This window comes from Hypomesus transpacificus, unplaced genomic scaffold, assembly GCF_021917145.1.
Source record: "Hypomesus transpacificus isolate Combined female unplaced genomic scaffold, fHypTra1 scaffold_27, whole genome shotgun sequence".
NCBI lineage: Eukaryota > Metazoa > Chordata > Actinopteri > Osmeriformes > Osmeridae > Hypomesus > Hypomesus transpacificus.
In genome coordinates, this window is record NW_025813796.1 from 1902420 (window position 1) to 1930153 (window position 27734).

The 27734-nt window shown below is 47.3% G+C and overlaps 2 protein-coding genes across 2 annotated transcripts; both read right to left on the reverse strand.

Annotated features, from left to right (window-relative positions):
• Positions 1–77: 77 nt before the first annotated feature.
• Positions 78–17160, reverse strand: LOC124463255 (macrophage mannose receptor 1). The gene is made up of 50 exons (XM_047015082.1): positions 17064–17160; positions 16172–16317; positions 15914–16026; positions 15374–15507; positions 14752–14975; positions 14489–14601; positions 14116–14234; positions 13420–13555; positions 13221–13303; positions 12930–13049; positions 12680–12781; positions 12390–12548; positions 12190–12272; positions 11889–12033; positions 11721–11765; positions 11379–11546; positions 11063–11182; positions 10660–10770; positions 10549–10581; positions 10329–10463; positions 10080–10226; positions 9738–9872; positions 9467–9621; positions 9212–9356; positions 9066–9120; positions 8877–8943; positions 8617–8750; positions 8273–8316; positions 7849–8022; positions 7529–7683; positions 7277–7390; positions 7049–7164; positions 6481–6635; positions 6136–6341; positions 5837–6014; positions 5515–5739; positions 5152–5321; positions 4964–5034; positions 4749–4849; positions 4322–4441; positions 4056–4193; positions 3808–3959; positions 3052–3151; positions 2685–2920; positions 2305–2491; positions 1875–2123; positions 1252–1434; positions 953–1012; positions 406–551; positions 78–294 (listed from the first exon to the last, which is right to left on the reverse strand). The coding sequence occupies exons 1-50, from the start codon at positions 17104–17106 to the stop codon at positions 250–252; spliced, it is 6495 nt and encodes a 2164-aa protein (XP_046871038.1). The 5' UTR covers positions 17107–17160; the 3' UTR covers positions 78–249.
• Positions 17161–19017: 1857 nt separating this feature from the next.
• klhl8 (kelch-like family member 8) lies at positions 19018–27475 on the reverse strand. Its single transcript, XM_047015059.1, has 12 exons — positions 27379–27475; positions 25358–25586; positions 24986–25047; positions 24312–24477; positions 23885–24205; positions 23544–23730; positions 23063–23206; positions 22638–22749; positions 22305–22473; positions 21693–21852; positions 20770–20971; positions 19018–20626 (listed from the first exon to the last, which is right to left on the reverse strand). Exons 2-12 carry the CDS (start codon positions 25562–25564, stop codon positions 20503–20505), a joined length of 1854 nt encoding a protein of 617 aa, XP_046871015.1. The 5' UTR covers positions 25565–25586; positions 27379–27475; the 3' UTR covers positions 19018–20502.
• Positions 27476–27734: the final 259 nt, after the last annotated feature.

The following is a 27734-nucleotide window of genomic DNA, read 5'->3' on the forward strand; positions in this document are numbered from 1 at the left end:
CGCTATTCAATTTCTTTCAGTTTAATGTTTTATTACCAATGCATTACAATATATACAATAATACAATATACTTTATTCTTAGAAAATAAACGAAACATTTATGAAACCCCTTCAACTTTGGTATGTACTGTATCCACTGATTTTTTAGATTTTAACCAGGTTGTGATTACACAGGGTTCAGGGTAATTGTTTTAAAAGCTGGAATTAAGTCAAAATACAGAAAATGTTTCAGTAGGCATGTCTGTTACTTCAGGTTTCAGACTCTCCTCCAAAGTTGGGATTGTGGAAAGCAGGCTGCAACACAGGAGCATGGAAACCCAAGTTTAGGAACGACACGGAAACAGATCATCACCTGTACTTTCGAAGCGTGTTCGTTTTATGGCAGCTGAAAGGGCTCTTACGTACCACATCGACATCCTTGGTGGTTCTGGTTGGTAAACTGATGGTGCTTAGCTTCACTCCTCTCACAGAGAACACGTAGTAGAGAAGCCCCAGGATGAGGGCAAAAACCGCCAGGGCTCCGATGATGGCACCAGCTATCACCCCCCCTTCTAGTCAGGTAGAAGACACACATTACATTTAGTCATTTAGCAGAAGCTCTTATCCAGAGCGACTTACAGTAAGTAGGCTACATGGACGTTCCCCCCCGAGGCAAGTAGGGTGTAGTGCCTTGCCCAAGGACACAACGTCATTTAAACACAGCCGGGAATCGAACCAGTGACCTTCTGATTACTAGCCCGATTCCCTAACCGCTCAGCCATCTGACTCCCCAGGGACCTCACACAGGTGAGGTTATGTTGTAACACGATAGGGGATGATATACCTTTAGGATACAGTGACGGGTAATCTCCCCTGAAAACAACCGTACAATGGCAATCAACTGAGGCTAGCCTTGAGTGAGAGGTCAACCTCCAGGTGTATCGGTCGAGCTACAGTGAGAAATACAACTTACGGCCGATTGCAGGAGCATCAGTCGGAATGACGATATTGCCGCTGTCGTCTGTCGTGTAGTCTGTGGGAAAGAAAATGTAAGAAGCGATTCAGTTCATTTTTTCCCACAGCTTTGCAAAAAACAACGCCTAAATTGCAAACACAAAGCGTGGAAGCGGGCACTAGCATTCCGACTTGACTGATCTTAGCGCACCGCTTCTCAAATGTCACCCTAGGGACACGTTTGGAGAGCTGGGAGAGATAGTACGTGGTTATCAAGCTTTTTATTTTATTTAGTAGCGCAAGTGCAAATAGTCTCACATTGGCGATGGCGGCACACAAAGCCTCTCTTCTGCACGCAGTTGTTGTCGTTCCAGTGGCCGTCGGGATACAACTCGCCACAGTTTTCCGCTCCCACCTCTCCAGGGTGGAAGGCATCGTTCGGTTCACCTGGAGCCCAGTTCAGGAAGGCCAGAGACGTCCTGTCTGTCCAGCTCCAGCCGACTGGCAACAGAAACAAATATTAGAACACGGACTGTGGATGATGGTGATCCAGTATCAACATGAGCAGCCCACATTCCACTTGCGCTGAAAGAGTATGTTGGTATTGGCCGTGAACTCGAAATGGAATGCTCGCATTGGAAAACGAAACCCGATGATTCATTTGAGGTGAATGGGACCAGAGGATGGGGACTGCCTGCTCTAAGATTAGGCTTCTTCTAGCTAGGAAGCTAGGTAGAGCAGTTAACCATGTCGTGCCGAAATCGGTGACCTTTCGAAAACTGCGACCAGGGGGTCACTGTTCTGAAGGCTTGCCATAGGAAATGTTGGTGCCCTAACCTAACCCTAACAACTGAACAGATTGGCAAGCCATCTGAACAGCGACCCCTGGCCACTGGCCCTGACCACCGATTTCGGTACAACAACCACAATGCAGGACTCACAGTTAATGTCCCGGGTGAGTCCGATCCAGAGGTTGTGAGCCTTGCTGTGGTTGAGGGTTCTGATGAACTCGGACTCAGCTCGGCTGTGGATGGACACCAAGTCTCCCTTGGCCAGCTGGCAGTAGTGCCTGGACTCTGGCCAGGAGAACCCCAGGGGTTCATTGTAAACAAAGTAGCAGTAACGACCGTAGGCATGCCAGCCAGGCAGGCATTTCCCATCCCCTGGTGTCGGGGTCGGAGGGGGCGCCTCTGAGGACACACACACAGACAGACAGGCATCATGACATGGAAGAGAACGAGAGAAAACTTGATAAACTTCTACCCATTGATTTTTTGTAAAATATCGTTACTTTTGAAAAGTTGTGTCGCCGTACGTTTCCAATACAGCGCTAGAACTAAGTAATAGGGCTCGCCTCCCATTGGTTTGTACCTGAGGAGATCTTGCAGATGTAGGGCCTAGCCGAGTCACAGGCCGTGTCGTTCCACGTCCCGTGGAAATGGACGGAGCCGTGCATGCTCACGCAGCCCTCACCCTTGTGGTTGCTAGGCTCCCCCGGCCCCCAGTGGGTGAAGAACACCGGCCAGCCATCTGTCCACGAATAGGAATCCCCATCGTCCTGCAGAAACAACACGCAACAGACACTATGAAGAGAATAAGGTACCACAACCAAGATACACCAAAAAAGGTGTACCTTGGCCAAGCATTTTTTCTTTTTTTTAAGCTGTCAGTGTTTCCCTCGCTTCAGATCAGTTGTCATACGTTTTACAATTGGACCCTACTGAATCCAGCCCGTGTCCATCCACACGTACCTTGCGCCTAAGTCCAATCCAGGCGTCCGCTCTGCCTTGCAGGACCACCCCGCTGACGAAGGACTGGTCGTAGCTCATGTCAATGCTGGCCAAGTTGCCCCCTTCCTGCTTGCAGGCAGCTTGGGCATCATCCCATTTCTTGGGCTCCTCCACCAGCTTGTAGCAGTTCTTATACCAGGAGATGTACCCGGCTTTACAGGGGTTGTTAGTCGGGGGCGGAGGAGCAATGCTGCTGGCTGTGGTACACACAAAACACACCCCTTGAGTTTCCGGAGAGAAAGAAAATCCTAGACTTTGGCATGCGTCTTAGTCATTCTGAACACACAAACATCAATAGAGTCAACACAGAACTGGTCCGCCCACTAACATTTCTTCCTGTAACAGACAAAGCTCCTTTCCTCTGAGCACGCGTCATCGTTCCATCTCCCCGTCTCCAGGTAGTTGTGGGTCATGGCCGTGCAGTGCTCCTGTGGGAAACGAAAAGCCGGACATGTTGAGTCCTCCCGTGCTTTCACCTGACCCCTCACACACTCTCAAACCTCAACATTTTATTTAAGCAATAAGCCCCAAGAGGCCGTGGTTTACGCTGATTTTAGAACAGGTAAGGGGAGTTGTTAGGCACGACGCGAAGCGGAGTGCCGAAACCCCCTTCCCTGTTCTAAAATCAGCGTAAACCACGGACTCGCGGGGCTTATTGCTTTTCTAAAAACTGTTACTACAAATATTTGATAAGGTTTCATCAAAAAAAACAATTAGAAACAAAATAGTTTAATAATAAACCATCATTCTTCCGCTACTACAAAGTATAGTTCCTACATAAATCGTTGCTACGCAACAGCCAGATGGACATCTTTGTCGTCTTTTTCAATTTGAAATATTTGATGCGCAGTAATATGGAATGTTAAAGAATGTTATGAGGACAACCTGTGAGGTTATGCTGGATTTTACAACGGCATGGAACGCGATATAGCCAATCACAATCAAGGATGGGAACAACCAGTTTTAGAAAAGTAGATAAAGAGGTTGTTTCATAGCCTCACACTTTTCACTGGGGTTGGAAACTCCCAGTCAAGTTAGAAGAAGCATTGTTAGATTTAGTTCAGAGGCCTGGGGGGATTCTCACCGCTCCTCCGGCGTTATTGGGCTCGTTGAGGTTCCAGTTGGTGTACAAGACTGGGCTCCCATCGCTCCAGGCAAACTGGTTCTCCAACAGGAGGTCTGACATTCCAATCCAGCTGGGAAAGCGCAGGTCCCTCAGGTAGCTAGACACAAAGTCTGGAAGAAGGGAGGAGAGGAGCGAACTTAACACTGCGAAATATACTTTGACCGGTTGATTCGGTAGTACGGTGGTGACTGACAGTGGCAGCTTACCATTCTCGTAACGGTCATCAATGACAGCCAGATCTCCTCCTTGGTCTTTGCACCAGCTCCTAGCAAAGGACCAGTTCGCTCGGATCTCTTCTTTGTGGCCTTTGAACTGGAAGCACTTGTTTCTGAACAGCATCCATCCTAGAACCGAGAAATGGACAGAGACAGACAAAGAAAGTCAATGACTCATAACTTTTTCGCGGTTTCATGGATGTTTAATATCGTTTCCAGGTGGTATGGCTGGAGGTCGATGTGTGGGTCTGCTGTACCCTCAGGGCAGTTCCCCGTCCAGGGCTGAGTGGGGGGAGCGGGGGTGTGGTCGTCTCCAGGGTATTTCTTACACACATAGCCAGCAGACGCCCGGCCACAGTTGGCATCATTCCACGATCCTGTCAGGAACACCATTATGATGAGCCACCAACACCAAGTGAACCCCTACTAACAACTCTGAAGCTGTATTTTCTTGTTTATCAAATGCATGTTTACATCTACTTGAAATCAGAATGATATCTCCTTGGGAATCATGCTGAGCGTGCTGCTGTATTTTGCACGGTGGAGGAAATTGGGATTTCCTGTGTCCTTACGTTATTCACTCATCAATAGAACTTTCACGAATCAATAGAACTAGTTGTTGGATACTAGTTAATATGTTCTCATGTGAGTTTGCTCTTGATATGAGTAGTGGCTCTGCTGCACCTTGATGTCTGTTCATCTGAACACACTGTTCCTCCCCGTTGGCATCATTGGGCTCTCCTGGACCCCAGTGAACGTAGGTCACGGGAGACCAGTCCACCCACCTATGGAGAGAAGGACAGGGGCCAAACGACATGAGTCATCATCAAAGTCAGGCCTTAAATTGCACCGTTATTCATTATGTGTGCCAAGGCGGAACTATTCCGTGAATATCCCACATGTACTCCGCTCCCGTGTTTCCAAACACACGCATCCCGATCCAGGCTGCGGTGCTCTTTCCGGTCCCCACCTGCAACATGAACACACCTCGGTGAAAGGCTGTCATAATTCAACATTTGAACTGCAGGAGAGAAAAAATATTTTAAAAGTCTTATTGACAGTAAAAATCTTGACAGTCCTATAGTACCATGGTGTTGATGTATGCCTGTTCCTCTTGGTTTAAAATTGAGGCCAGCCGGGCTTTCTCTTGGTAGCAGCGGTGCATGGCCGTGTGGAAGTCCACAATGTCAGTGTCGTTGTAGTAGTAGCAGATGCCGTTCGACTTCCTCCAGCCGAGGTTGGTGCCACAATCAGGGGCTATAAGGGCACGACAAACAAAAACAATCAGTCTAATCTCTACAGCATCAGTTAGCATGGCATGCAGGGCACAGGGATACGTAGTCCCATGGTAGTGGAGGGGTCGTAGGGATACGTAGTCCCATGGTAGAGGAGGGGACGTAGAGATACGTAGTCCCATTGTAGAGGAGGGGGCATAGGTAGAAGTAGTTACATGGTAGTGGAGGAGGGGGCTTGGGAGGCAGGATGGGGTTTTTCCCCTTGGCGATCATGCAGATCCAGTCTTGGTGGGCGTCGCAGTTCAGGTCGTTCCACCAGGAGTAGGTTCCGTTGGCGCCGGTCACCATCTCCACGCAGTCCTCGCGGCCCTCGTGGTTGTTGGGCTCACCGGAGCCCCAGTTGGTGTGGCTCACGGGCGTAGCATCACTCCAGTGGTAACCTAGGAAATGTATTTTTAATACACTGCGAATGCTAACTCTTTCTCTTCCATACACACACATAAACAGCCCCCCCCCCCCACACACACACACACACACCTCCGTCAGTTGGGTCGTGCTTCAGACCAATCCACTTGCTGGTGCCCTTAGTGTAGATGGAGAGGAAGTTCTCCTCGTCCTGATTGTGGATGCTGACTAAGTCGGCTCCTCGGGACAAACAATCTTCCCGCGCCGCGCCCCAACTCTTCTTCAGGGAGAAGTCCACGTTGGTGAAGAGCTACAACACAGAAGATGACAAAGGGGTTAAGTGTAGAACTCCTCTCTGTTTAGATAGTGCTACTATGCAGGCTCAACCATGCGGCAGTGGGGTGTGGCGAGGTTGTATGCGGTATATTGACCTTGTAGCAGTTCCTGAAGTATGGTTCAGCGGTCCAGCCGTCAACGCAGCCTTGGGAAGGGGGCGGGGTCGGGGGTTTGGTGGGCGGAGTGATATCGGGCCGGGGTTTCTCACACACAAAAGAGTGCTCCTCTGTGCACTCCTTAGCATCCCAGAACCCACCGACGGGGCCCGTTGTCATGCCAACGCAGGTTCCTTGGCGGTTTTCTGATTCGGCACCAAGGTTAGGGGTACAAAAAGGTTTGGTTTACTTACCTTTCCACATCTGTTATTCATATGAACGCTGCTCATTGATGGTTGACACACGGTCCACTATCAGGTACATGTCGGTGTGCACTGTGAATACCTGGCTGGTCCTTGTCCCAGTGTGTGAAGGTGAGAGGTGCTCCATTGTCCCAGATGTAGTCCACGCCTCCACCTGGCCCTCCCTTAGCCCTCAGGCCAATCCACCACAGGCCGCTGGAGCCTGACAGCTCCACCGTGAAGTGCGACTGCTCATAGCTGGAGGGAAACAGGTAGCCCAATCAATCAAACCATCCATCTATCCATACATCCACCCACCCACCCATATCCATGTATCTATCCATGCATCTATCCATCCATCCATATCCATTCATCTCCATCTATCGATCCATCCATCCATCCATCCATATCCATCTATCCATCCATCCATCCATATATCTGGATAAGAGCGTCTGCTAAATGACTAAATGTAAATATATACATCTATCTATCCATCCATATATCCATGCACCCATCCATCCAACCATCCTTCTAACTGCGTCTCAACTGCCTGCCTGCCTGCCTGCCTGCCTGCCTGCCTGCCTGTCTGCCTGCTTCTCTGTCTATATAATCGACAGTGAGACAGTCAGTGGTTCCCCGAGCAGTACACAGACCCTCCCCTCCATACGTACATGTCTCCGATATGCAGCAGCTTGCTGTCCTGACCCTCACAGAAGGCCTTGGCATCACTCCAGGTCCTGGACGTCTCTTCCCTCCAGTAGCAGGAGTAACCATAGGCGCTCCAGCCCTAGGCAACGAGACAGACACGTGTTACACTCTCCCGTTAAGGGGTAACCAAGGTTACCGTGCTGGTTACCGTGGCCGCAGGCGTGAGCGGCGCAGGCCGTGAAGCTCCTCACCTGAGGGCATCCATACGCCGTGGGTAAGGCTGAGGGAAGCGGGTAGTGGGCTTTGGGCTTCTTGCAGATGTAGGTGTTCAGTTCCGTGCAGGCGACGTCGTTCCACCTCCCCGTCTAGCGCACACCAGGAATTAATATGAGCGTCGTGCACAGATATGAAACTTATTCTCGTCCTTTACTCTCAATGCTCTCTTTCGCTTCCTTCTCCAACTCGATGGGACGTGGCGGATGTCGCGTGTGAAAACGCTTTACCTGGTAGAGCATCTCCACGCAGTCCTCGCTGAAGCCGTCGTGGTTGTTGGGCTCGCCCGGCGCCCAGTAGGTGAAGGTGACCATGTGCTCGTCTGACCAGCTGAACCAGCCCGAGAACGCCAGGTCGGTCAACCCCGTCCACACGTCACTGGTGGCTGGGCGGGGAACAAACCAAAACACAGGTCACCCCGTTATCACACACAGAAAACAAGATTTTTTTTTTGTGATGAACATCCCAAGACAACACAGTGCTGGTGGAACAGCAAGGGAACTGAGATGAGGTGGAATGAGACGTTCTCCAGGTGCCCCCAGACTCGTACCCATGTAGAGGTAGCTCTCCAACCAGCTCTGCTCTTTCAGGGACAAGATGGACACCAGGTCTGCTTCCTCGCTCCTGCAGGCTTGCTGTGCCTGTTGCCATGTCTTCTTGTCCCCAAATGGCTTGTAGCAGAAATCGCCAAACTCATACCAGTCAGGCCCTGAGCAACGCAGCTCTACAGAAGATAAATAATAAAACACGGCTTTAGCCATAACCACAGACTCAACATTTTCACTCAGCACTCTCGCCGTCGACTGCCTCTGTTATATGTGGATGACCGTACAGTAACAATATGGTTTGGATTTACAGGGATAGCTTTCTTTCCTCAGAATTTTAAGCAACAAGACTCAAAGTGACATATGGCATGACTATACATATACCAATTGTTTATTGTCCTAGAACTGGTGTTGTGTAATCTGACGTACCTCCGTCTGCAAACTGGTATGAAACGTCATAGTTTCCAGTGAACCTGTTGAGGTTGGAATTCCCGGAGTTAGAGCACTTCATTGAGCAGGCCCAGACTTGAGAAACCAGATGTGATGAGAGGCCTGGCCACTCACATTTACATTTAGTCATTTAGCAGACGCTTATCCAGAGAGACTTACAGTAACTTCCTCACTTACAGGGACATTCCCCCCGAGGCAAGTAGGGTGACGTTCCTTGCCCGAGGACACAACGTCGTTTCGCACGGCCGGGAATCGAACCGGCAACCTTCTGACTAATAGCCCGATCCCCCTAACCGCTCAGCCATCTGACCCCCTGCACTCACTGTCTGGTGGTGATCCCGTTCCTGGTGGAGCCAGGGTAGAAGTCCTGTCCTGGGACCTTCAGCAGGGTACAGTCCCCTCCGTTCTCGTTCAGAACCACTCCAGCGTGGATCGCTGCCGCACAGATGTTCGAATCCTGGGTTCACACACAAACACACACCATGTATACTCTCAGCGACACGTCAACAGTATTGTCGTGATATCATTTCAAATATTATGCTAGATATGAAGTTTCAGATGTTACTTCATTGTCTTCACTTACCCCTCTATATACTTCCGTACCGTATACACTATAAGACTGTGTGGCGCACGCCGCAGGGCAGTGGACACTGAAAGACACACACCGACAGGAACATATCGAAACATGTCTGGGATGTGGACACTCGTTGAATACAGTCAAAATCTGCTGCTGGGATATGAATGGCGGAACAGTTGACGGAGCTCGACTCACGTTTTCCGATCACTAGCGAAGTTGAAGTTGGGCTTGGCGCTGCAGGTGACCGCGTCTGTGGACAGAACACACACGCGCTCTCGTTGTATCACGCGTGAACACTGGGTAATTGCTGTCTCGATAGACGACGCTGACGGTTTGCTTACAGTCTGGGGTGCATCCCAGAACGTCAAAGCGGAGGCCGACTTGATCGTTGTAGTCCAGCGGAAGGATCCGGACGTACTTGGCGGAGACGGGGGTTCCAAGAAGCTGGGTCTCCGGAGTGTTCCGGTCTATACTTCCCGGGAATTCCTGGAACATCAGGAGAGGTTACGTGGGGAGATCATCTGACTTTATGGTGCCGTTCAGCTGCGGCAGATTCCCTGGGCGTGTCCTGACCCCACAGCGTGTTTTGGACTCACCCCACCGTCGCTTTCGTAGTTGGTCCACGAGGTCCCATCCATGCTGTGCTGCACCCTGAACTTGGTGACCCAGTGGTCGGTTTGGGGACAGCCCTGGAGGATAATCCCGGTGACCTTTCGGACCACACCCAGATTCACCTGGATCCAGGAGTTAACTAAGGGGGGGGGGGGGGTCCAGGGAAAAAGAGAGGCTCAGGTTAAAGATACCCTCCAACGTCAATGGGTACTGCACATAAGCTGTTTAGTGATGTGTTTTCAAGGGCAAACTTACCAGGGGCGGAGGGCATCCAGCAAGAGTTGCTCTTAAGGCGGGCTTGGGTAGGATCATGGGAACTCGTGGAGGACGAGGCAGTCAGCTCTGAGTCAGGTACTAGTCCATCCTCCACTCCCAGACCATGCAGACACACTGGACAAAACCAAACACAGATAAGTTAACAGACCCACAAAAGATCAATCATGAAATCGGTTTGATTTGTGGGTATATAGTATCAGATTTTAGGGTTTGGAGTTCTATCGAGGTTTGGGGGCCGGGTCAACGAGATAACAGGGTTGAGAATCGCAGGGTGGAGATTCAGGGCAGGACTGGGACCGTGTGGTTGAGGTTGTGACCTACCCTTTTGCTCACAGCTGTAGACCACCTCAAAGTACTTGGAGATGCTTGGGCAGGGGTCTTCCTCAACGTAAGCGAACAGGAAACAGTAGGGTCTGTTGTCGCAGAGCTTCCTCACCTTAGGTAGGATGCCATCCACTGTGCAAGTTCCTGTAATGAGTTCAAAGGGTGATGATGAGGCTATTGACAAATAAATGAGCGATGAGTACGACAGCCAGTGAGAGACAAAGCATGGATGTTCTGAGTTTGCACCTGAGGCCCCTTCATCGTGGGGGCAGATCTTGTCACTTCGACGTCCAAAGAAGGCAGACTGAATGTTGATGACGCTCTCCTCGGGGCAATGGAGGACGGCACTGGAATCCTGACAGATAATTGCTGTCTCGAACCCTGGAGAATATTGCGGTTTTTACACAATGTCACAAACAAAGATGCCATCGACGTGTGTAAAATGGCGGCCGGAACATACACTTACCATCATGAGGTGGAGGGGTAGGAGGTAGGTTCCCTGAAAGAGAAAAGCAACAAGGTGAGGGGTTTGGGTAAGGACTGTACTCAAAAGGCAAGATTCTCAGTCTCAGCCTACCTCTACGTTTGCAGACGTATCCTCTGTTGTGTTCACAGTTGTCATCATTCCAGTAGCCTCCATTGACAAGCATGGAGAGACAGTCCTCCCCAAGGAAGTTGTCTGGGTTGCCTGAGTTGAAGACGTAGAGGAAGTTACAAAGGAGAAATAGGTGCGCATAGCTCTATTTGGCCACTAGAGGGCGTACAAGACCATTCAAAATGACAGATTGGTCTTTGCATAACGATGTAACACACATTCTGGTAAATATTCAAATCTAGTATTTTTGGTACTCAACCTGATCTTTACTAAAAGTGTACTAAATATAAACTTCAAATACAAGTGGTCATCACTCAAGATGTATTCAATGCAAAGTGGTTGTGACGGTTTCAAGGCTGTTGTATTCATGGATGACTTGACTGACCTGCTGCCCAGTGAATGTACCGGAACGGGGATCCATCGCTCCATTCCCAGCCGCCCTCGGTGATGGAGTCGTGGCCCCCCATCCACACAGACACCCCTGTGGGAATCAGCTGCACCTGGGCTGTGGATCACATAGACAAACATGACACAGTGCACCACAATACACCAGCTACACACACGCACATCTCCGCTCTCCTTGGGACACAACATCTCAGTCTCTCTGTCAAATGTTTAGCAGTCGAATCCACGAGGGCTTCTGTCCCTGTGCACACAGAGGAGGGGACAGTGACTTGTTGGCGTGAGGGGCTGTGCCGGACCTTGAATGAAGGCCTGTTCGAAGGGCTCGGTGATGCTGAGGAGGTCCCCTCCCTGATTGACACAGTCGGCCCGGGCCTCCGCCCACGTTCTCGGCGACAGGAAGTTGAACAGGTAGCAGAAGTCGTTGAATGGGTCCGCCACCCAAGACCCGCACTTGTCGTTCCACCCTACGAGGAAGACGCGGAGAGAAGGACGTGCAGACGCACACACACACACACACACACAAATATACACCCTTTGGTTATGTCTGTGGCGTGAGTGTCGCCGATGAACTTATGCAGTTATTACTTTGGACACTAGGTTAAAGTGAGACTCGAAAAAGACCCCTTCGGTTTCCTTGCCTGGTCCAGAGGTTGGGGGTTTGGGTGGCGGTCCTTGGCCTTTGCCTGCACACAGAGACAATAGTTGGAGAAAAGACCAACGCTGACTAAATGACTAATATGTATGCTTATCTTAAGAGCATACATTCGTGACCGAATCCCTACTGTCAGTAGACAGTGGAGCCACACCTTTTCTGCAGATGAACTCATGCGTTGACGTGCAGAAGTCGTCGTTGAGCAGCCCTGGTTCAACGTGGTCGGCTGAGCGTATGTGCATGCAGTCCTCGTTACCTTGCCAATTATCAGGCTGGTTGGGTCCCCAGGGCAGGAAGTTCTGGAGGTGGCACAGGAAACCAATCAGCCAACACTGACACAGCTCTATCTTTCAAAGGCAACATGAAGCCGTGGAATACATATACATGTGTTGTGCCACGGTATTCGTTATAAGATCGTTTGTGTCGTATCTGTGGAATAATCGAGTGTCACTCACAGCTGGGCTTCCATCCGTCCACACGTATGTGCCCTCGGTCGTGATGTCATTTAACCCCACCCACGCTGCCCCAGGCATGTGAGCTGCAGACAGACTTTCATCACCATCAAGTACTAAAATTATGCTGGATGTGGTTACAGAAACTCCCCTATGTACTCTCTACATTTATCACACGGAAGCATGACTGGTGTTTCACTCACCAGTCATAAAGCTCAGTTCCTCTTGAGCTTGGAAACTTGCCAGGTGGCCGTTCTGATTGGAGCAGTAATTCTCCGCGTCCTGCCAGTTCATCGCTCTCTCGGACTCAAAGTGATAGCAGTGGTCCCCGAAGAGAAGGTAACCAGCGTCACAATGAAACTCTGAAAAGGAAGAGGTGCGTTTTTTAATTGACAATTGAATGCATACTCCAATAACAGAAACGGATATAGGAATATCCATATTCTAATATTGATACTTGCTAGCTGAAAAGTTAGCTGAGTCTGTCGCAAACCTGGAGCAGAGGTGGGTTTTACATTCTGACCGCCCATCATTTTACAAATGTAACCCAGGTTCTTGAAGCAGTTGGTGGTTTCCCATTTTCCCTCATAATTTCCTGAAAGGCAAGAAAATGTTATGCCACGTTGAAGGAAATGAAATTGTATCAAACAGCTATAGCAATTTCACAAAGTAAATCAATAATAACCAACTTAATTTAACCAACCACAAAAACAAACCAACCACAAACTAATCCTGTCATTTACCTGTGAAGATTTGTCCGCAGTCCCAGAGGTTTGCTGTATTCTTGGGGAAACCAGGACTCCAGTTGGGTATTGTAATAGGAGTCTTGTCCACCCACTGGAACGTTCCATCCTGGTCCTTATCTGATGACATCACATGTAAGGAAAGCATTTGTCATTTGGAAACTTGCATCTTTTACAATGGCGTGACGGGCAGTGCATAATTTCAATTCGGATCAGCTCTATGATATGATATATTATATAATGTCATTATGTGGTTTCTTCTATCGTGGAACTAGGAATACTAGGAAGTACCTGAGACTCCAATCCACAGATCAGGCACGTCTGTATGATGAAAGTCAGGAAGATGACTGTTCAGGAAATATTGCTCATCTTGACTAAACACAGAAAGACACACAGACAAAGTTGCTCAATCCACCACAGGGGGAAATGAATGCCCAGTGGCGGACAGAAGTCACTTGACATGAATAATCCTTCCATGATTGCTCCTTACCTCTTGACGGTCATCAGGTTTGCCCCCAAGTCTGCACAACGTGTCTGAGCCTCGTACCAATTGGTCAGGAGGTTGATGTTGCTGACCATCCAGTAACAGTTCCCGGCGAAACTCTGCCAGCCACGAGGGCAGATGGCTGGGTGGAGAGAGAGAGTGAGAGGGAGAGGGAAAGGGAGAGGGAGAAAGAGAGAGAGAGAGAGAGAGGGAAAGATGGAAAGAGGGAAAGAGGGAAAGAGGGAAAGAGAGAAAGAGAGAAAGAGGGAAAGAGAGAAATAGGGAGGGAGAGAGAGAGAGAGAGAGAGAGAGAGAGAGAGAGAGAGAGAGAGAGAGAGAGAGAGAGAGGGAGAGAGAGAGAGAGAGAGAGAGAGAGAGAGAGAGAGAGAGAGAGAGAGAGAGAGAGAGAGAGCGAGAGAGAGCGAGAGAGAGAGAGAGAGAGAGAGAGAGAGAGAGAGAGAGAGAGAGAGAGAGAGAGAGAGAAAAAAAGTCAAAAGGAACCTATGTCATGATGGCAACAAAGAGCATCAGAGATTATTTCGATTCATATCAGTTGACTCTTGGCGATTCAACAACCCTCATTGCAGTTGAATCAAATCAAATATTCTCAGGAGAAAATAATAGAACCCATTTTAAATGATGTATTGTTCAAACAACACACAAAACACTTGGAAAATCAAGGTGGTTAAAATGTCTGCTTACTGTTCAGCCCTCGTTTACACATGTACGGGCGTTCATATCTGCAGACATGGGTCTTCCACTTCCCAAAATCCTGACCCGCCTCCTTGATGATTGCTGAACACACTCCCGTCTGTGCGTCACTGTAGAAAACAACAACGTGAGACGAGATTTGACGCAGTAGACGCTAGCTACACTATGCAGCTAAACCACCAGGACAACAATTTCCAATGTGATTTTCAAGTGTTTTGAATTTGAAAGGAAGTGACACTACCCATTGGTTATCTGTGAGACAGTCTTACAGGTGTTTATAAACACACATTAGACTGTCTTTGGGAATAGATATATTTTTGAAAAGGGCACCCACATTTTGGAGAAAAAAAACATGGTGTTTTACCTCAGTCCTGGCTGACCAGTTCCCCAGTTGCTGTAGGCTGTGGGGCTGGAAGCGTCAGACCAGGCAAACTGAGTATTTCCAGGATCCACTTGGCAAGACGCCGTTGTGCATTTCTACAAGAAAAGACATAAGATGTGTGAGGCAGATTATCATACAAAAGGTATTTCACCGTGTGACCCTGCACCCAAACTGCTACTAATATATATATATATGTCTATATCAAAGTCAGGCCCACTATACCCCACCCTGCAATGGGGGCTTACCAGAGTAGAAAAGCCAATCCAGAGGTCGTAGGAGGAGGGGTCTAACCGACCTGTGATGTACTGCTCCTCAGCGGCTGAAGTGATGGAGACTAGGTCCCCTCCCTCCCTCACGCAGTCAAATCTGGCAGCCAACCAGCTCTTATGGATCACAGCGTTCAGTTTGTAGCAGTTGGAGCCGAACGGGCTCCAGCCGTTGGCCGTGTCGCACAAGGTGGGCGGGTTGACTGCGAACGAGCGGTCGGTATCAGAAAAGTTTCACGTCGGTCTGAGGATGTGTTCCACCCAAGGCCGTAATCATAATATACATTGGGGGACTCATCCCCCCCAATATTCAAATTTGGTCAAAATTTGAATATTTTTGGCCTCAAATTTGGCCAATATATTGATATAAAAAATATGTGCTACGCTACAACAGGCAACCACGCACGCTGTCGGAAATTATCATAACAAATTTAATTTGTCCCCCCTAATGTTGACTCCATGGCTACGGTTTTGGTTCCACCAATTAAGACGGTCTACGGTCATCATTTGCATTGTCATAGGATTAAGCGACAACGCAGGTACTACTTCACCCACAATGCATTATGAAAGTGACGGTGAGCAATTAGTCGAGTGGACTTACGGTTGGCACGTTTGCAGATGAATTTCCTCTTGTTCTCGCAGTTCTCATCGTTCCACTGTCCAAAGTCAGATCCCGCCACCTGTCCACAGTCCTCGTCATCTAGGTAGTTGTCAGGCTGGCCCGGTCTCCAATATCTACGGACGTGCACACAACTTCATTAGCCCTTTGTTATATTCATCAACAAGAGATTGTTTTACATAACTCTGTCTGGCGTAACACATTTCCTACATGAGTTAGACTGCATTCACAAACAGCATATCTAACATTCGTTTTTCATCAATAACATATTGTTAATTGGTTAGTGATTTATGGAGAAACACATTGTTTCAAAGAGCTATTGGGATCCTGAGAGGAGTTTAGATAACAATTCTCATGACACTACTGCATCTCATGAAGGCTACTGTGAAGGGGTGTGTACGTGAGGATATGGAATCAATGATTGACACATGAAGTGCACAAGCTCACTCCCCAAACAACAAGAAGCTAGATGATTTATCTTTACAGCCCTATAATCGGTGAGTTAGTCAGATGACCACGTACGACAGGGATGGAATAAACGTGGTCCCGTCACTCCATTCCCACACATCCTCAGATGCGATGTCGTTCAGGCCGATCCAGTAGATCTCTGAGCCTATCTGTGTCCGTACCCATAACTACAGTGAGAGACAGAGAGAGAGAGAGACAGAGAGACAGAGAGAGAGGGAAAGAGAGAGAGAGGTTAGTTGCGAGAGGTTAGTTAAAACATATCTAATGTTTTCATCTTTTGCGATAGGAAGAAAGAAAGAAGTGTGATCTCACCCTTTCATGGATGTCCTGGATGCTCATCAAGTGGCTCCCCCGTCCCTCACAGTCCAAGCGAGCGTCATCCCATGTCATGACGGTTGGGGAGAAGTAGTAGCATTTGTCCTCGTACGACCTCCAGCCCTCCTCACATTGACTGTAAGCTACGAAATCAACACAGGACCAAGTTTATGAACTCAATTTGATGACCGATGGATATGTAGTTGACATGTTAAAACCTGTCAGCTGTCAGTCCATCAACAAGTTCGTTATAATGTTTTGGGAGATTTCAATTATTTCTTTAATTGAATTCTTCATTAGTAAATTATTCCTATTTAGTATTCCTTAAACTCCTTCCACTACTGCAAAGAGAGCAGGTCATCATTTGGACCTACTTCCATTGTAAAAGTCCCATGACAGGTCCACAAACCTCAGGCATGTAAACCTGGATTCACATCAAGTCAATTCACTACTGCCAATGTTTTACTTTAAGTGCCTTCATTAACATACCGAGTCACATTGTATCAATTTACTGAAAATACATTCTTGTCCAGAAATTAATCAACTCACATTTCAACTGCCAAAAGAAAGATAATCTTCAAATTGTGACCAACTCAACTAAACCAGTATTTGCATGAATGAATAACATTAGGCACAGAGATTTACACAGTGAAACGACTAGTACATTTCCTGGCCATAAGTACATAGGGTATGCAGTGTAATGACGCGAATCATAATGCCGTAAACTGTAAATCTCAGATTCAAGTCTTTCATTGTTTTCACTCCTGTGAAAACAAACCATTCACAACAGGGGAATTGCAACAAGGAAAACAACAACAAAAAACGACAGAAAAACTTGCAGCAGTATAATGATTAAAATCGAATAAAAAAGGACTTTTGTAATACTCACCACAGCCAAGGAGGGCACAAAGGCTTAGAAGCACAAGCAGCATGGCCCTTGTCCTGCTCTGCTGGTATAGAGAAACTCTAGTGTTTGGTCCTCAGTGTGTATTACTGGACATCCTAAGGAGGTAGATCGTCTTCGGTTTCCCTGTGTGTGTTCTGTACAAGCTGCCACTCAACAGCAATCTGGGTATCCTTTCTCCGTCTACCCTCTTTTCAGCTACTGCCGAAGGTCCAAAGTGTGACAGCAATTAAAGAAAGGTGATGATGACTTGACGAGAGCCATTTTTCTTGCCTCGTACACCTCCAAACTTGAAGTGTTTTTAATTTGTGCGATTGTTTTTGTTGTTTTTTTACTACAATGACTGCCCACTTTACCAGAGCCGATAATGTAGGTTAGAGCTACATTGTTACTTCACAAATGGGTGAGTTTGTTTTTTAAAAAACACTTTAAGGACACTTAATGCATCATGAATTGGTTCCTTTGCATTTGACTGCAAAATGAGAAATTGCTTGAATAAGAAATGATGGAAGGAATTATGTTTTTTTCTTCAGACCACAAAAATATCAGTATAATCACTGACAATTCTTTCATTGTACCTTTGTCTGCAGATATTTAGTGTTGTCAGTCCAGACAAGCAGCTGTCATTGATCATTTTTTCCATATTGAAACTGTACACGATTTTATTAAAGTTTGAAATGGCTGTTACACGAGATGTATTTCAATACTTAGTATAGAAAAGTGTTTGTGATTAACAAACTTGATAATAATAATAATAAGACTTTATTTATATAGCACATGTCATACAAGAATTGCAGCTCAAAAGAGTAATAATAAAAGTAATAATTAAAATAGCAAACAATAATATAACAAATAAAAGTAGTGAAACCCTTTTTTGAGATAAAATTAGTTAAATGCTTTGGTAAAAAGGTAGGTTTTAAGCTGTCTTAAAAATGTCAAGCGTGTTTGCTTCCCTAATATTTATGGGTAATTTGTTCCATAGTTTTGGCCGTAATTGACAAAGGCCGCATCACCAATCTTTTTATGACTGCTTCTGGTGACATCTCATAGGCCTGCATTTGATGATCGCAGTGTTCTAGATGGTGTATAGTTTATAAGAGAGTTAGCAATGTAGCTAGGCCCTTGTCCGTGTAGAGCTTTGTTTGTGAGGAAGAGGACCTTAAAGTCAATTCTGAAAGTAACAGGGAGCCAGTGTAAAGTACCTAGGGCAGGACTAATGTGTTCTCGCCTTTTAGTTTTGGATAACAATCTAGCTGCAGAGTTTTGAATGAGCTGTAGTCTTTCAGTGGTTTTCTTGGGAAGACCAGTGAAAAGTGCGTTACAGTAGTCCAGCCGGCTGGATATAAAAGCATGAATTAACTTCTCTGCATCATTTTGGTTTATGAATGGTCGTACCTTTGCTATATTCCTCAGGTGAAAGAAAGCGGTTGTGGTCACTTTATGAATGTGATAACCATAACCATAAGTAGAGAAGCCTGTGTCTCCAATGTCCAAGATTTAACGTAACAGTATAGATCATTGTGAGGGTATTATGTTTGACACTGACAATTCTAAACTCTCAAAGTCCAAAAACAAGCTATGTGATTCTCTTAACAACCACATATCTTCAATGAGTAAACTTTATATAACGCATGAATCGTTACTTTTTAACTTTTTTTACAGTAAGTGGGTATAGAGGGTTACAAAACCATCAACAAAAAGATAAAGACCGATTCTGATATATGATCGAGACCATGTATATATTCTTCAGCATACTGCTGAAGACCACTGGTAATGAGAATAGGGAATAAATGCAGGTTTTGCTTGGGACTTGAGGTTATGTACAGTATGGGCATAGGGTTAGGGCCTTTCAACTTTGGCCATTTCATGTGCACTGCAGGCTAAACCAAATATGTATGCCCTTTTTTGTAGATAATTTTAAAATAACTGACAAGTTAGATTCATTAATTTAATACATATTTTAATAACACCAACTAAATAGCCAGCTTTAAAAATGAAAGAAACACAAAAGTACAGCATATTGTGCATCAAAACATACTGATCAAGTTTACAAAAGCGCCAGACATTTTCTGTCACAGTCAGCATAGCTCTGTCTGGTGTAACAAATGTCCTACATGAGTTAGACTGAATTCACAAACAGCGTATCTAACATGGCATCTCAATAAAGTATTTAAATATTTTCATACAATTCAATTTCACACACCTGTTTTGAAGAATAGAACCAAAAATAAATCCAAACAGTTACCTGAATGCCTTAAGGTGGCCAGGATATGCAACTACCTCTTGCATCAGAGCTTACAAAAGCAGATACTGCCAATATCATCAAAATGTACAGTACAAAACAGACAAAATATATAGTAAATCCTTACTTCTATTCTAGGAAAATAGTGCACAACAAATTCAATAAGATATTAAAGGATAACGCAAAATATATGCAGTGAGTTTGTGATACCCCATATATTAAAATATATCTTAACCTTTTGGCAGATCATTCCCCATCTCTTTACACTCCCAAACACACGCTCAATCACTGACAGTCCAGCTATCTTAATTGTCTCCTTTTCCCTGTGGCAATGGTCCTAATATTTATTACATAGAGTGTAACCTTTCTCTCCATCTTTATATCAATTCTGTCCAAATTTTGTATGTTCCCTGGGGAAGTTTAGTTTGGTGAGGTGGGAAGGCAGCAATAGAACAGCAGCCATCATTTATTGCAGTGTAATTTTCAGATCCAAGTCTTCCCAACACAGACCCTTCCGGTCCTTTCCTGCCAGGAATGATTGTTCAAACGCAAATACAAGCGGCAGATAGTCAGATTAGCGCTGAGGCAAAGACACACTCTCTGAGACAAAAAGTCTATGACAGGTAAAACCTTAAGTCTACAGTTATCTGAAATACCTGAATACTTTTTATTTATCGGGATAACAAGTGGAAACACAATTATTTCAAGAGAAAACCTATGTTCAATAGAAAATGAAGCTTGTTAACCTCGCTATACAGAATGCTGTCAGTCATGTTCCCTTGAGTAACCAGGTCAAAGAACAAAACCACGGGAATACAGTACATCGTGAAATACATAACTAAACTGAAAATATCGCAAATGTACAAAACAAAACTACTGAAACACTTTTTCGGCTTCCACAGGCCTAAGAGAAGCCGAAGAAGATTCGGACACGTCGCAAATCTACGCAAAGTCTCAGTGACCATCTGACCGTCACGGTGCATAAAAGTATTCTGAGGGGCACAAACAGGAAGTGATTGTGCAGTGTTCCTGTAACTAGTCAAAGAATTGCATTTAGCCTTCGTGGCGATAGCGCGTACTAATAAAAGGAGGTGGAACGAGTCCACGTCCGTGTGGTTGGGTTTGGGACAAGTGTTCCGTCGGCAGCCGTGCTGGTCTGGTCAGGGTTCCGGTGTTCAGCGGTCACATGCAGTCCACCACGTTGCTCGAACCCTGGCCCACGTCCCTTATCTGACTGATGTGGGAGGTGCACACAGCCACGCCCGCGCCGGCCCGACAGTGGGACACTGAGCCCACCAGCTCCCACCTGACACACACAAAACTTGAGCTTTATTATGGGATGCACAGTGTGTTCTGAACCGACACACGCAGATGGAACCTTCTCCAATAGCGTCTCAACACGGAGAAACGCACCCCCATCCCCACGCCGTGCCTCTCGGCCCAGCTCACCTGTTCATGCGGGGGTCGAAGGCCTCCACGGTGTTCAGGTAGATGTTGCCGTTGTGCCCCCCGACGGCAAACACCCGCCCCATGACGGAGGCCACGCCGACTCCGCCGCGGGGCGTGGTCAGCTCCGAGACGTAGTCCCAGCGGTGGAGCCGGGGGTCGAACCTCTCCACCGAGCTCAGCGGCGAGTTGTCGTCAAAGCCCCCTGTGGGACAGGGGGGAAAACAGGGATTCAGCAACAGAGATGGGCTCAGACACACGGGGAAGAATCCCAGAACGTGTCGTGTATTGCGACGGGGGGGAGAAGGGTAAGACTGGTGGAAAGACTAACAAGAGGGGCAGTTAGAAAGTGATACAGTTAACTTTATGTTCTATGAGATAAGACGGAGATACGACGGCACAAGTTCAGCAGCAGCTTATTGCCAGAAAATAGCCACGAAATGAAAACATCAAGGCGTTGAGAATTGATTTCCGCTCATAGCCAATTCCGCCGACTCAGCCCCCAAAAAAACTTGAACTTCGAATCAGCCTTGAGTGACTCTTAAAATTCAGGTGACCCAATAAAACTCCAGGTCCTCATGCATGGCTTGTAATCAGTAACCAGATTTACTTAACGTGGCCTTTCCCCCTCCCCTGCTCCACGTAAGCTGCTGTGTAAAAACAGAGGGGGCGTAGGCCCGGAGGCATGTGATCCCGCCATCTCAAAGAGCAGCCGGGTGAGGAGGCGTTCAAAAACACCAACGTTGAAAAAACATTCTAACTGCTAAGCAGCCTCTCGAGGATACCGTTCGGGATCGAAAATAGACTCTCCACGGGTACCTAGGGTGTAAAAAGCTCAAGTGACCACCCAATCGGGCCAAAGCCAGGTCAGTTGTGTCCGCTGACGGGGGAACCCGACGCCGTGTGTCGTGTGTGGTCCCTCTCACCCACGACGTAGAGGCAGCCGTTGAGCTCGCTGACGCCGTTGCCCGCCCTCCGCTGGCCCATCTCTCTGACCTCCGTCCACTTGTTGAGGTGGGGGTCGAAGCGCTCCACGCTCGACAGGGACGCCACGCCGTCATTCCCCCCCACTGCATACACATGGCTCTATGGGGGGGGAGGGTTAAGATGCTTAGGTTGAGAACGAAATCTCTAGTGGGACCTTAAGGGCTGTTAGCCAAGCTACTGGGTTTCAAGTGTTTGATTGCTTGATGCTTTTTTTCGTGTTTGTCCATGTTTTTGTTTCATTGTACTGTATTACCATAGTAAAGTGCCCTTGAGTTCGGGAAAAGGCGCTATCAAAATGAAACATATTATTAATACTGAGCGTGAACCATTCTCACTCAAAGCAAGCGTAGAACGCAACGTCATTTCACTGGGTTGTAAAACAATCAAGAGAATCGTCCTCGCATGTGGTGGCTGTTCTGGGGCGTGTGTAAATGACCTGTTATAACACCTGCACAGGGCTCAGTACAGTCACTGCCAGCCTATCGCCGACCGCGTGAGGCCGGTACCGCTAACAGTTTCCCACCCTCTGGTGGCGTCCGTGTCCGTCTTACCCCTAAGGCCACAGATCCCACCCCACCCCTGGGCGTGTTCATGGGGGCCACAGCGCTCCAGCGGTCGCACTCAATGTCGTATCTCTCGACGTCGTTAAAGCACGAGTTGTCGTCCAGGCCTCCGATAGCATAGATGGGCCCTCCCAGAGCAGCCAACGCTATCCCCCTCCTACACACACACACACACACACGTCACGTCAAAGGCCTGAGCTGGCAAACTGGCCAAATGGAAGTCAACAATAGTACAATGGAACTGATAGGATGGTCCCATCCCGCTAAGGGGGTTTTGCGCCGGAAAAGGCCAATCGAGCTCCAACCAAATGGTCAACCCACCTTTTTGTGTTCATGGAGGCCTTCATCATCCACTTGTTGGTGAGGGGATCGAACATCTCCATGTTGCCCAGGTGTTCACTGCCGTCATGGCCACCAACGGCATACACCTTACCTGAGGACAAACAAGGTCAGCCATGCGTCCAACAGAGGAGAAAATATACATGATTCTGATCGAAATAATACAGCTTCTATCCATCTGTCGGCTTGTCACCCCAAAAGTGCTTTTGTCTTCTTGAGCATTTGCCCAGTCTAGGTCAAAGAGCTATTTTTGAGAATCTAGCAGGGGATTTCATGCCCACCCCTCCTTAAAAGTAGCATGTCATCCATTGAACCGTTAATTATGTGTTCCGTATTTCCGACAGCCTCTATGTCGACTTCCATTTGTCTTCCTCCTTTCTCTCCCTCCTCCCCTCCCCCTGCATTACCTCCTACAGATATGACTCCAACGTGCCGGCGTCGGCTGTTCATCTCCGGTCCAAAGAACCAGCTGTTCTTGCTGATGGAGTAACACTCAATGCTGCGGAACGGGTCCCCAGAACCGCCTCGGCCGCCGACACAGAACAACACGCCTGGAGGGAGGGGTCAGCGGAAAAGACCAATCAGAAAATAGAAGACACACTCGACAACAGCAGCCGCTATTCAGTATTGGAGGTAAGCATTTACATTTAGTCATTTAGCAGACGGTCTTATCCAGAGCGACTTACAGGAAGTACAGGGACATTCCCCCGAGGCAAGTAGGGTGAAGTGCCTTGCCCAAGGACACAACGTCATTTCGCGAGGCCTGGAATTGAACTGGCAACCTTCAGATTACTAGCCCGATTCCCTAACCGTTCAGCCACCTGACTCCCTAGTCACGATTTTTTTTTTTCTCTCACGATCGTAAAATAATCCGGGCTTGGGCCTCACCTGCCGTGTGCTTTCTGGGAGTAGTGCGGACCGAGTACTCAAAGTCGGGCACCACCTTGTTGCTGAGGTGCAGGTGGTAGTTCCTGGCTTCATCCAGCAGGTCGCGGCAGCTCAGATTGGCCTTGATCATCTCCTCCTTGGCCACTGTGCCGGTCAGGAAGTCGACAGGCAGCAGGGGGAGGCGCACCTGCGAGGACGCAACGCTGGCATGAAACACGCATGAGGTGGCGCGACTGTAAAACACACGTAGCGGTCGACAACCCCCAAGCTTCGATGAGCAAGCATAAACACAAGAGGACAAATACCCTCTCCCTCGCACAAACACACACACACACACACACCTGAGACATGATCTGGTCCAGCCAGGCCTCATGGTTCTGGGGGTTGGCTTTGAGCCACTTGACGGCGGCATTGTACACCTGCGTCTCCGAGTGGATGTTGAGCTCGCCGGACGAGAGCAAGGTGCGCAGGTGCTGCGGCGACACGCACGGAAAGTCCTCGCAGTCCACCACCTCGCGGAAGTGCTCGCACGCGTAGCGGTCCGCCATGTCCATCAGGTCGACGCGGTTGTGGCTCTCGGCGAAGGTGCGCACGGCCAGGCAGTTGGAGGGATGAAAGTGGGCCTTCATGTACTCGCAGCAGGCGCGCGCCACCAGCTCCACCTGCTCGGACAGACATTGGGGTAGCGTTGTCAGACCCATGATCCCAATGCTATAGTGAGGGAGTATTCTCCGTTCTGTGTCCTAGCTTTGAATCCAGGAGGAGGACCTGAAGGATGCAGGCGGCGTAGAGGAGCGGCTGGACGTTGTCCACGGTCAGGGTGAGCCGGGAGGAGTAGGCGAAGCCCACCAGGTCCTGGATGGCGTCGCCGTCAAAGTCTTTGATTTCGATCAGGTCCTGCTTGGCCTCGGACATCTCTGAAAGGAACATGGCCCTTGAAGGACATCAGACAAGGTCAGTCAGACACGCGTCTCCACACGTCTTTCTCTGGTCTAGATATTTACAAGAATTGTTACAATGTTTAGTGAAATCCAAAGACATGGTTCAGGGTTTCCCGCAGAAAATGTGTTAGTTAAGGTGGTAGGGTGGGGTTTGCCGGCAGCCCAAATGTAAAAAGAAAAAGCGTTCTGCAGAGAAAAGAGACTGCAGTTGGTCATGGTTTGGAATGAAAGGGAGAAAACAAGACAGTAACACAGCGGATATCGCTCATAAAAAAAAAAATATGTAGTTAAGGTGGCAGGCGTGTGTTGCTTAGGTGGCCGCCTTAACTGCAAAGTGCTGCGGGAAACCCTGTGGTTTGTCTGTTATGTCCCTAAGAAAAACTCCTACAGGCAGAAAGTGTAAAGCACTTAGCAGTTCTTTCAGGATGCTCTGCGGTAGCTACAGAGCATTAAAGTCACGACAATTTACAAGTGAGAAAACAAGAAAATGCATACACGTACCTGAAGTAAGGGATGACACAGGCCAGCACTAGCTTGTGGCATGGTATTAGCCTGCTGCCCACCTAGATGAAGAACAGGAGGGAAGGAGAGAGACAGAGAGAAGGGCATCAACATGTGCACTCACAAGCTTTTCATTCCCCGTAAATAACCATGCTCTTTTGTTGGTCAAGTAGCATCTGCATTTTTAATGAGAATACTGAGGATTTTTAAAGAGGTAACCGAGTTAGATAAAAAGGCCAACAAAATAAAAGGCTATGAGGACAACTGGCCAAATTCGCCATGTTTTCCCCCCCAGTGCTCAGTTCTTCAGCAGGTTCACTTCAATCGTAAACACAGACACAACACTAAAATCTGTGCTCAGGTCAGACCTACTTTCAGGGTGACGTCACAGAGCTCCCCGACTTCATAGAACTGCCTGAGGGAGTTATGGAAGTCCTTCCATGCCTCGTAGGCCTCAAACACGAAGGAGCCATCCGGCTCGCTGTCTCGCACAGAGGCCTTCCTTGGGTTGGGTCGCTGCTGTTTCTCCTTGGGTTTCTGCTGCTTGGCGTGCTCTGGCACCATGTCTCCAGGCGCCATGGCTGTCTACAGTGAGCCACTCCTGCCGGAAAAGTGATTGGTGAGGCGAAAGGAAGAAAAATCGAAAACGAAGCAAATTGTCCTATTTAGAGTTTTTTTTTTGCTTTCTTTTTTAACCGTTGTAAAATAACATCCCAAAACGTTGTTCTAGAGAGGCAGGGTGAGATTTCTCTGCAAGTCTCGAAGAGCCAACTACAGCAAGTGAGTCCGTGCTCTTCATCAGCCCTCCTCTTCCTCTCTCTCCCTCTCCCTCCTGCCCAGTCCACTCCACAGTATGTTACTTAATGGAAAATGCGGTCAGGCAGGATTCTCTCGTGCTCAAGGAGGCACTGGTGGTAATAAAGAGCAACTGGAACCTGATGTTAAGTCTGCCAAAATATTACGGACTCCACTTAGAATAGTACAGGAAACGAATGATTCACATTTCCACCTACACGCAACGCACAAATGATGGAGCTGAGCTGTTAACTCTCTGGCTAAGTTCCTGCTACTGAATACTCAGTGGAACCCACACTGCGCTCTCATTACTATTCTACTCAGCTCTAAAAGGGCAAAACACAAGAGATCATGGTCAAAGGCTCCTTATTTCTGGGCCAACTTTATTATCAGCCTATTGCGATTATTGCTTTCAACTTCATGTCCCTACAATTCAAATGCAAAGTGTGAAGAGTATACTGTAAAAAAAAAGGAAAAAGTATAAGTGTAATTTGTTTAGCTTTTTATCGGGGGAGACTGGATGCAAAAGATAGAGAGGAGGGGGGGGGGGGGCTTCTTGTGAGACAAGCCTTGCAAGAGTCTTTGTGCACCACAGACCATCACAGCGAGGGCAACATGCCACATTATCCAAAGAAGGGATGCACAGAGGCCGGTTGTGCAGCCATGGCAACCTACTTTTGTCATGTTTAATTACTTATCCACACCCCCTCCTCACACAACCCCACTTTCATTTTCCAAGTGCCATGTTTGCCTCAGGAATCCCTTCGTGGTGGTCTAATTAGCTTGCCAGCCTCTAAATACAGTAAGCAGACAAGCCTGATGATCTGGGAATAGCATGACACCCAGCAATAAATGACCTATCGATTGCCAGTAGCTATGTAATCCGAGTACATACGCTGATATAGCAAAATCATAACAGAGACTAAACTTGGATGATCACAATGATAAATATACACTGCTATGTAGTGTGCGGATTCAAGTCATGGATGAATCAGTCAATGTTTACATACAGTACCGTTTCATTCATCAACCTACGCTAGTTTATGAGCTACAGTAGGCTACTGTAGCTAGAAAACAGGTCAACCAGGTGGGAGGTAGGTGAACGTAGGTGAAATATTATTTTGAATTCTTGATGAAACACAATGCTGCAGCGGACATTATTTTTCTAAATGTCGCAAACAACAGTCAATAAAAGCTTAGAGATAACATATGCAACACGCTGTAACTAACATAAACTAGTCTAGTAGCTTGAAGAACTAGCCTAGCTTGCTAACGTTGCGTACTGTACCTAGGTTAGCTCAGCTATGTTCCTTCACGGTTTTACGAGAAACCAGTTTGAGGAGAACTACACATTTTAACATAAGAACGTTTTTTTCTTGTTCGTTTATTATTTTTCAAGCATATTTAAAATGTCAAAAGTCCAACGCCACCGTTTAAGTACATCATGCTGTACTGTTGCTAAAATTCTGCTACTTGGCATGGCACAATTAACGTCTTAATCGAGTGTCATTTAGGAATTATAATTACATGACCTATTTACGATCCTAGGAAACTTTTGCAACGTTAACGCTGTTATATTACATCTTTCTTTGCATTACCTCATCTTGCAGCAAATAATTACTTGTTTGTCTTCATTCACAGGTAGCTGTAGAGTGCAAAGAGAACCCAGACACGTTTGTTGTTATTTGCAATGCCTTATGGGAACAGTAGTTTAATTTAGTTAAGGATTTCATTCAACGTTCAATACATTGAGACCACATTCGCCATGGGACGTCACCAAATACTGATACGAAATTTGATATAAAATGTTTATTTGTGTTTCCTTACTGCAAACCCAGTTCCAATTCAATGTAGAATTTGTTGCAGTTTGTCAAAACCAGTCAAGTCTGATTTGATAAGACACAAGTGTTCTTTGTGTGTATTTCATTTTATATGATCGTATTTTACCTTTATG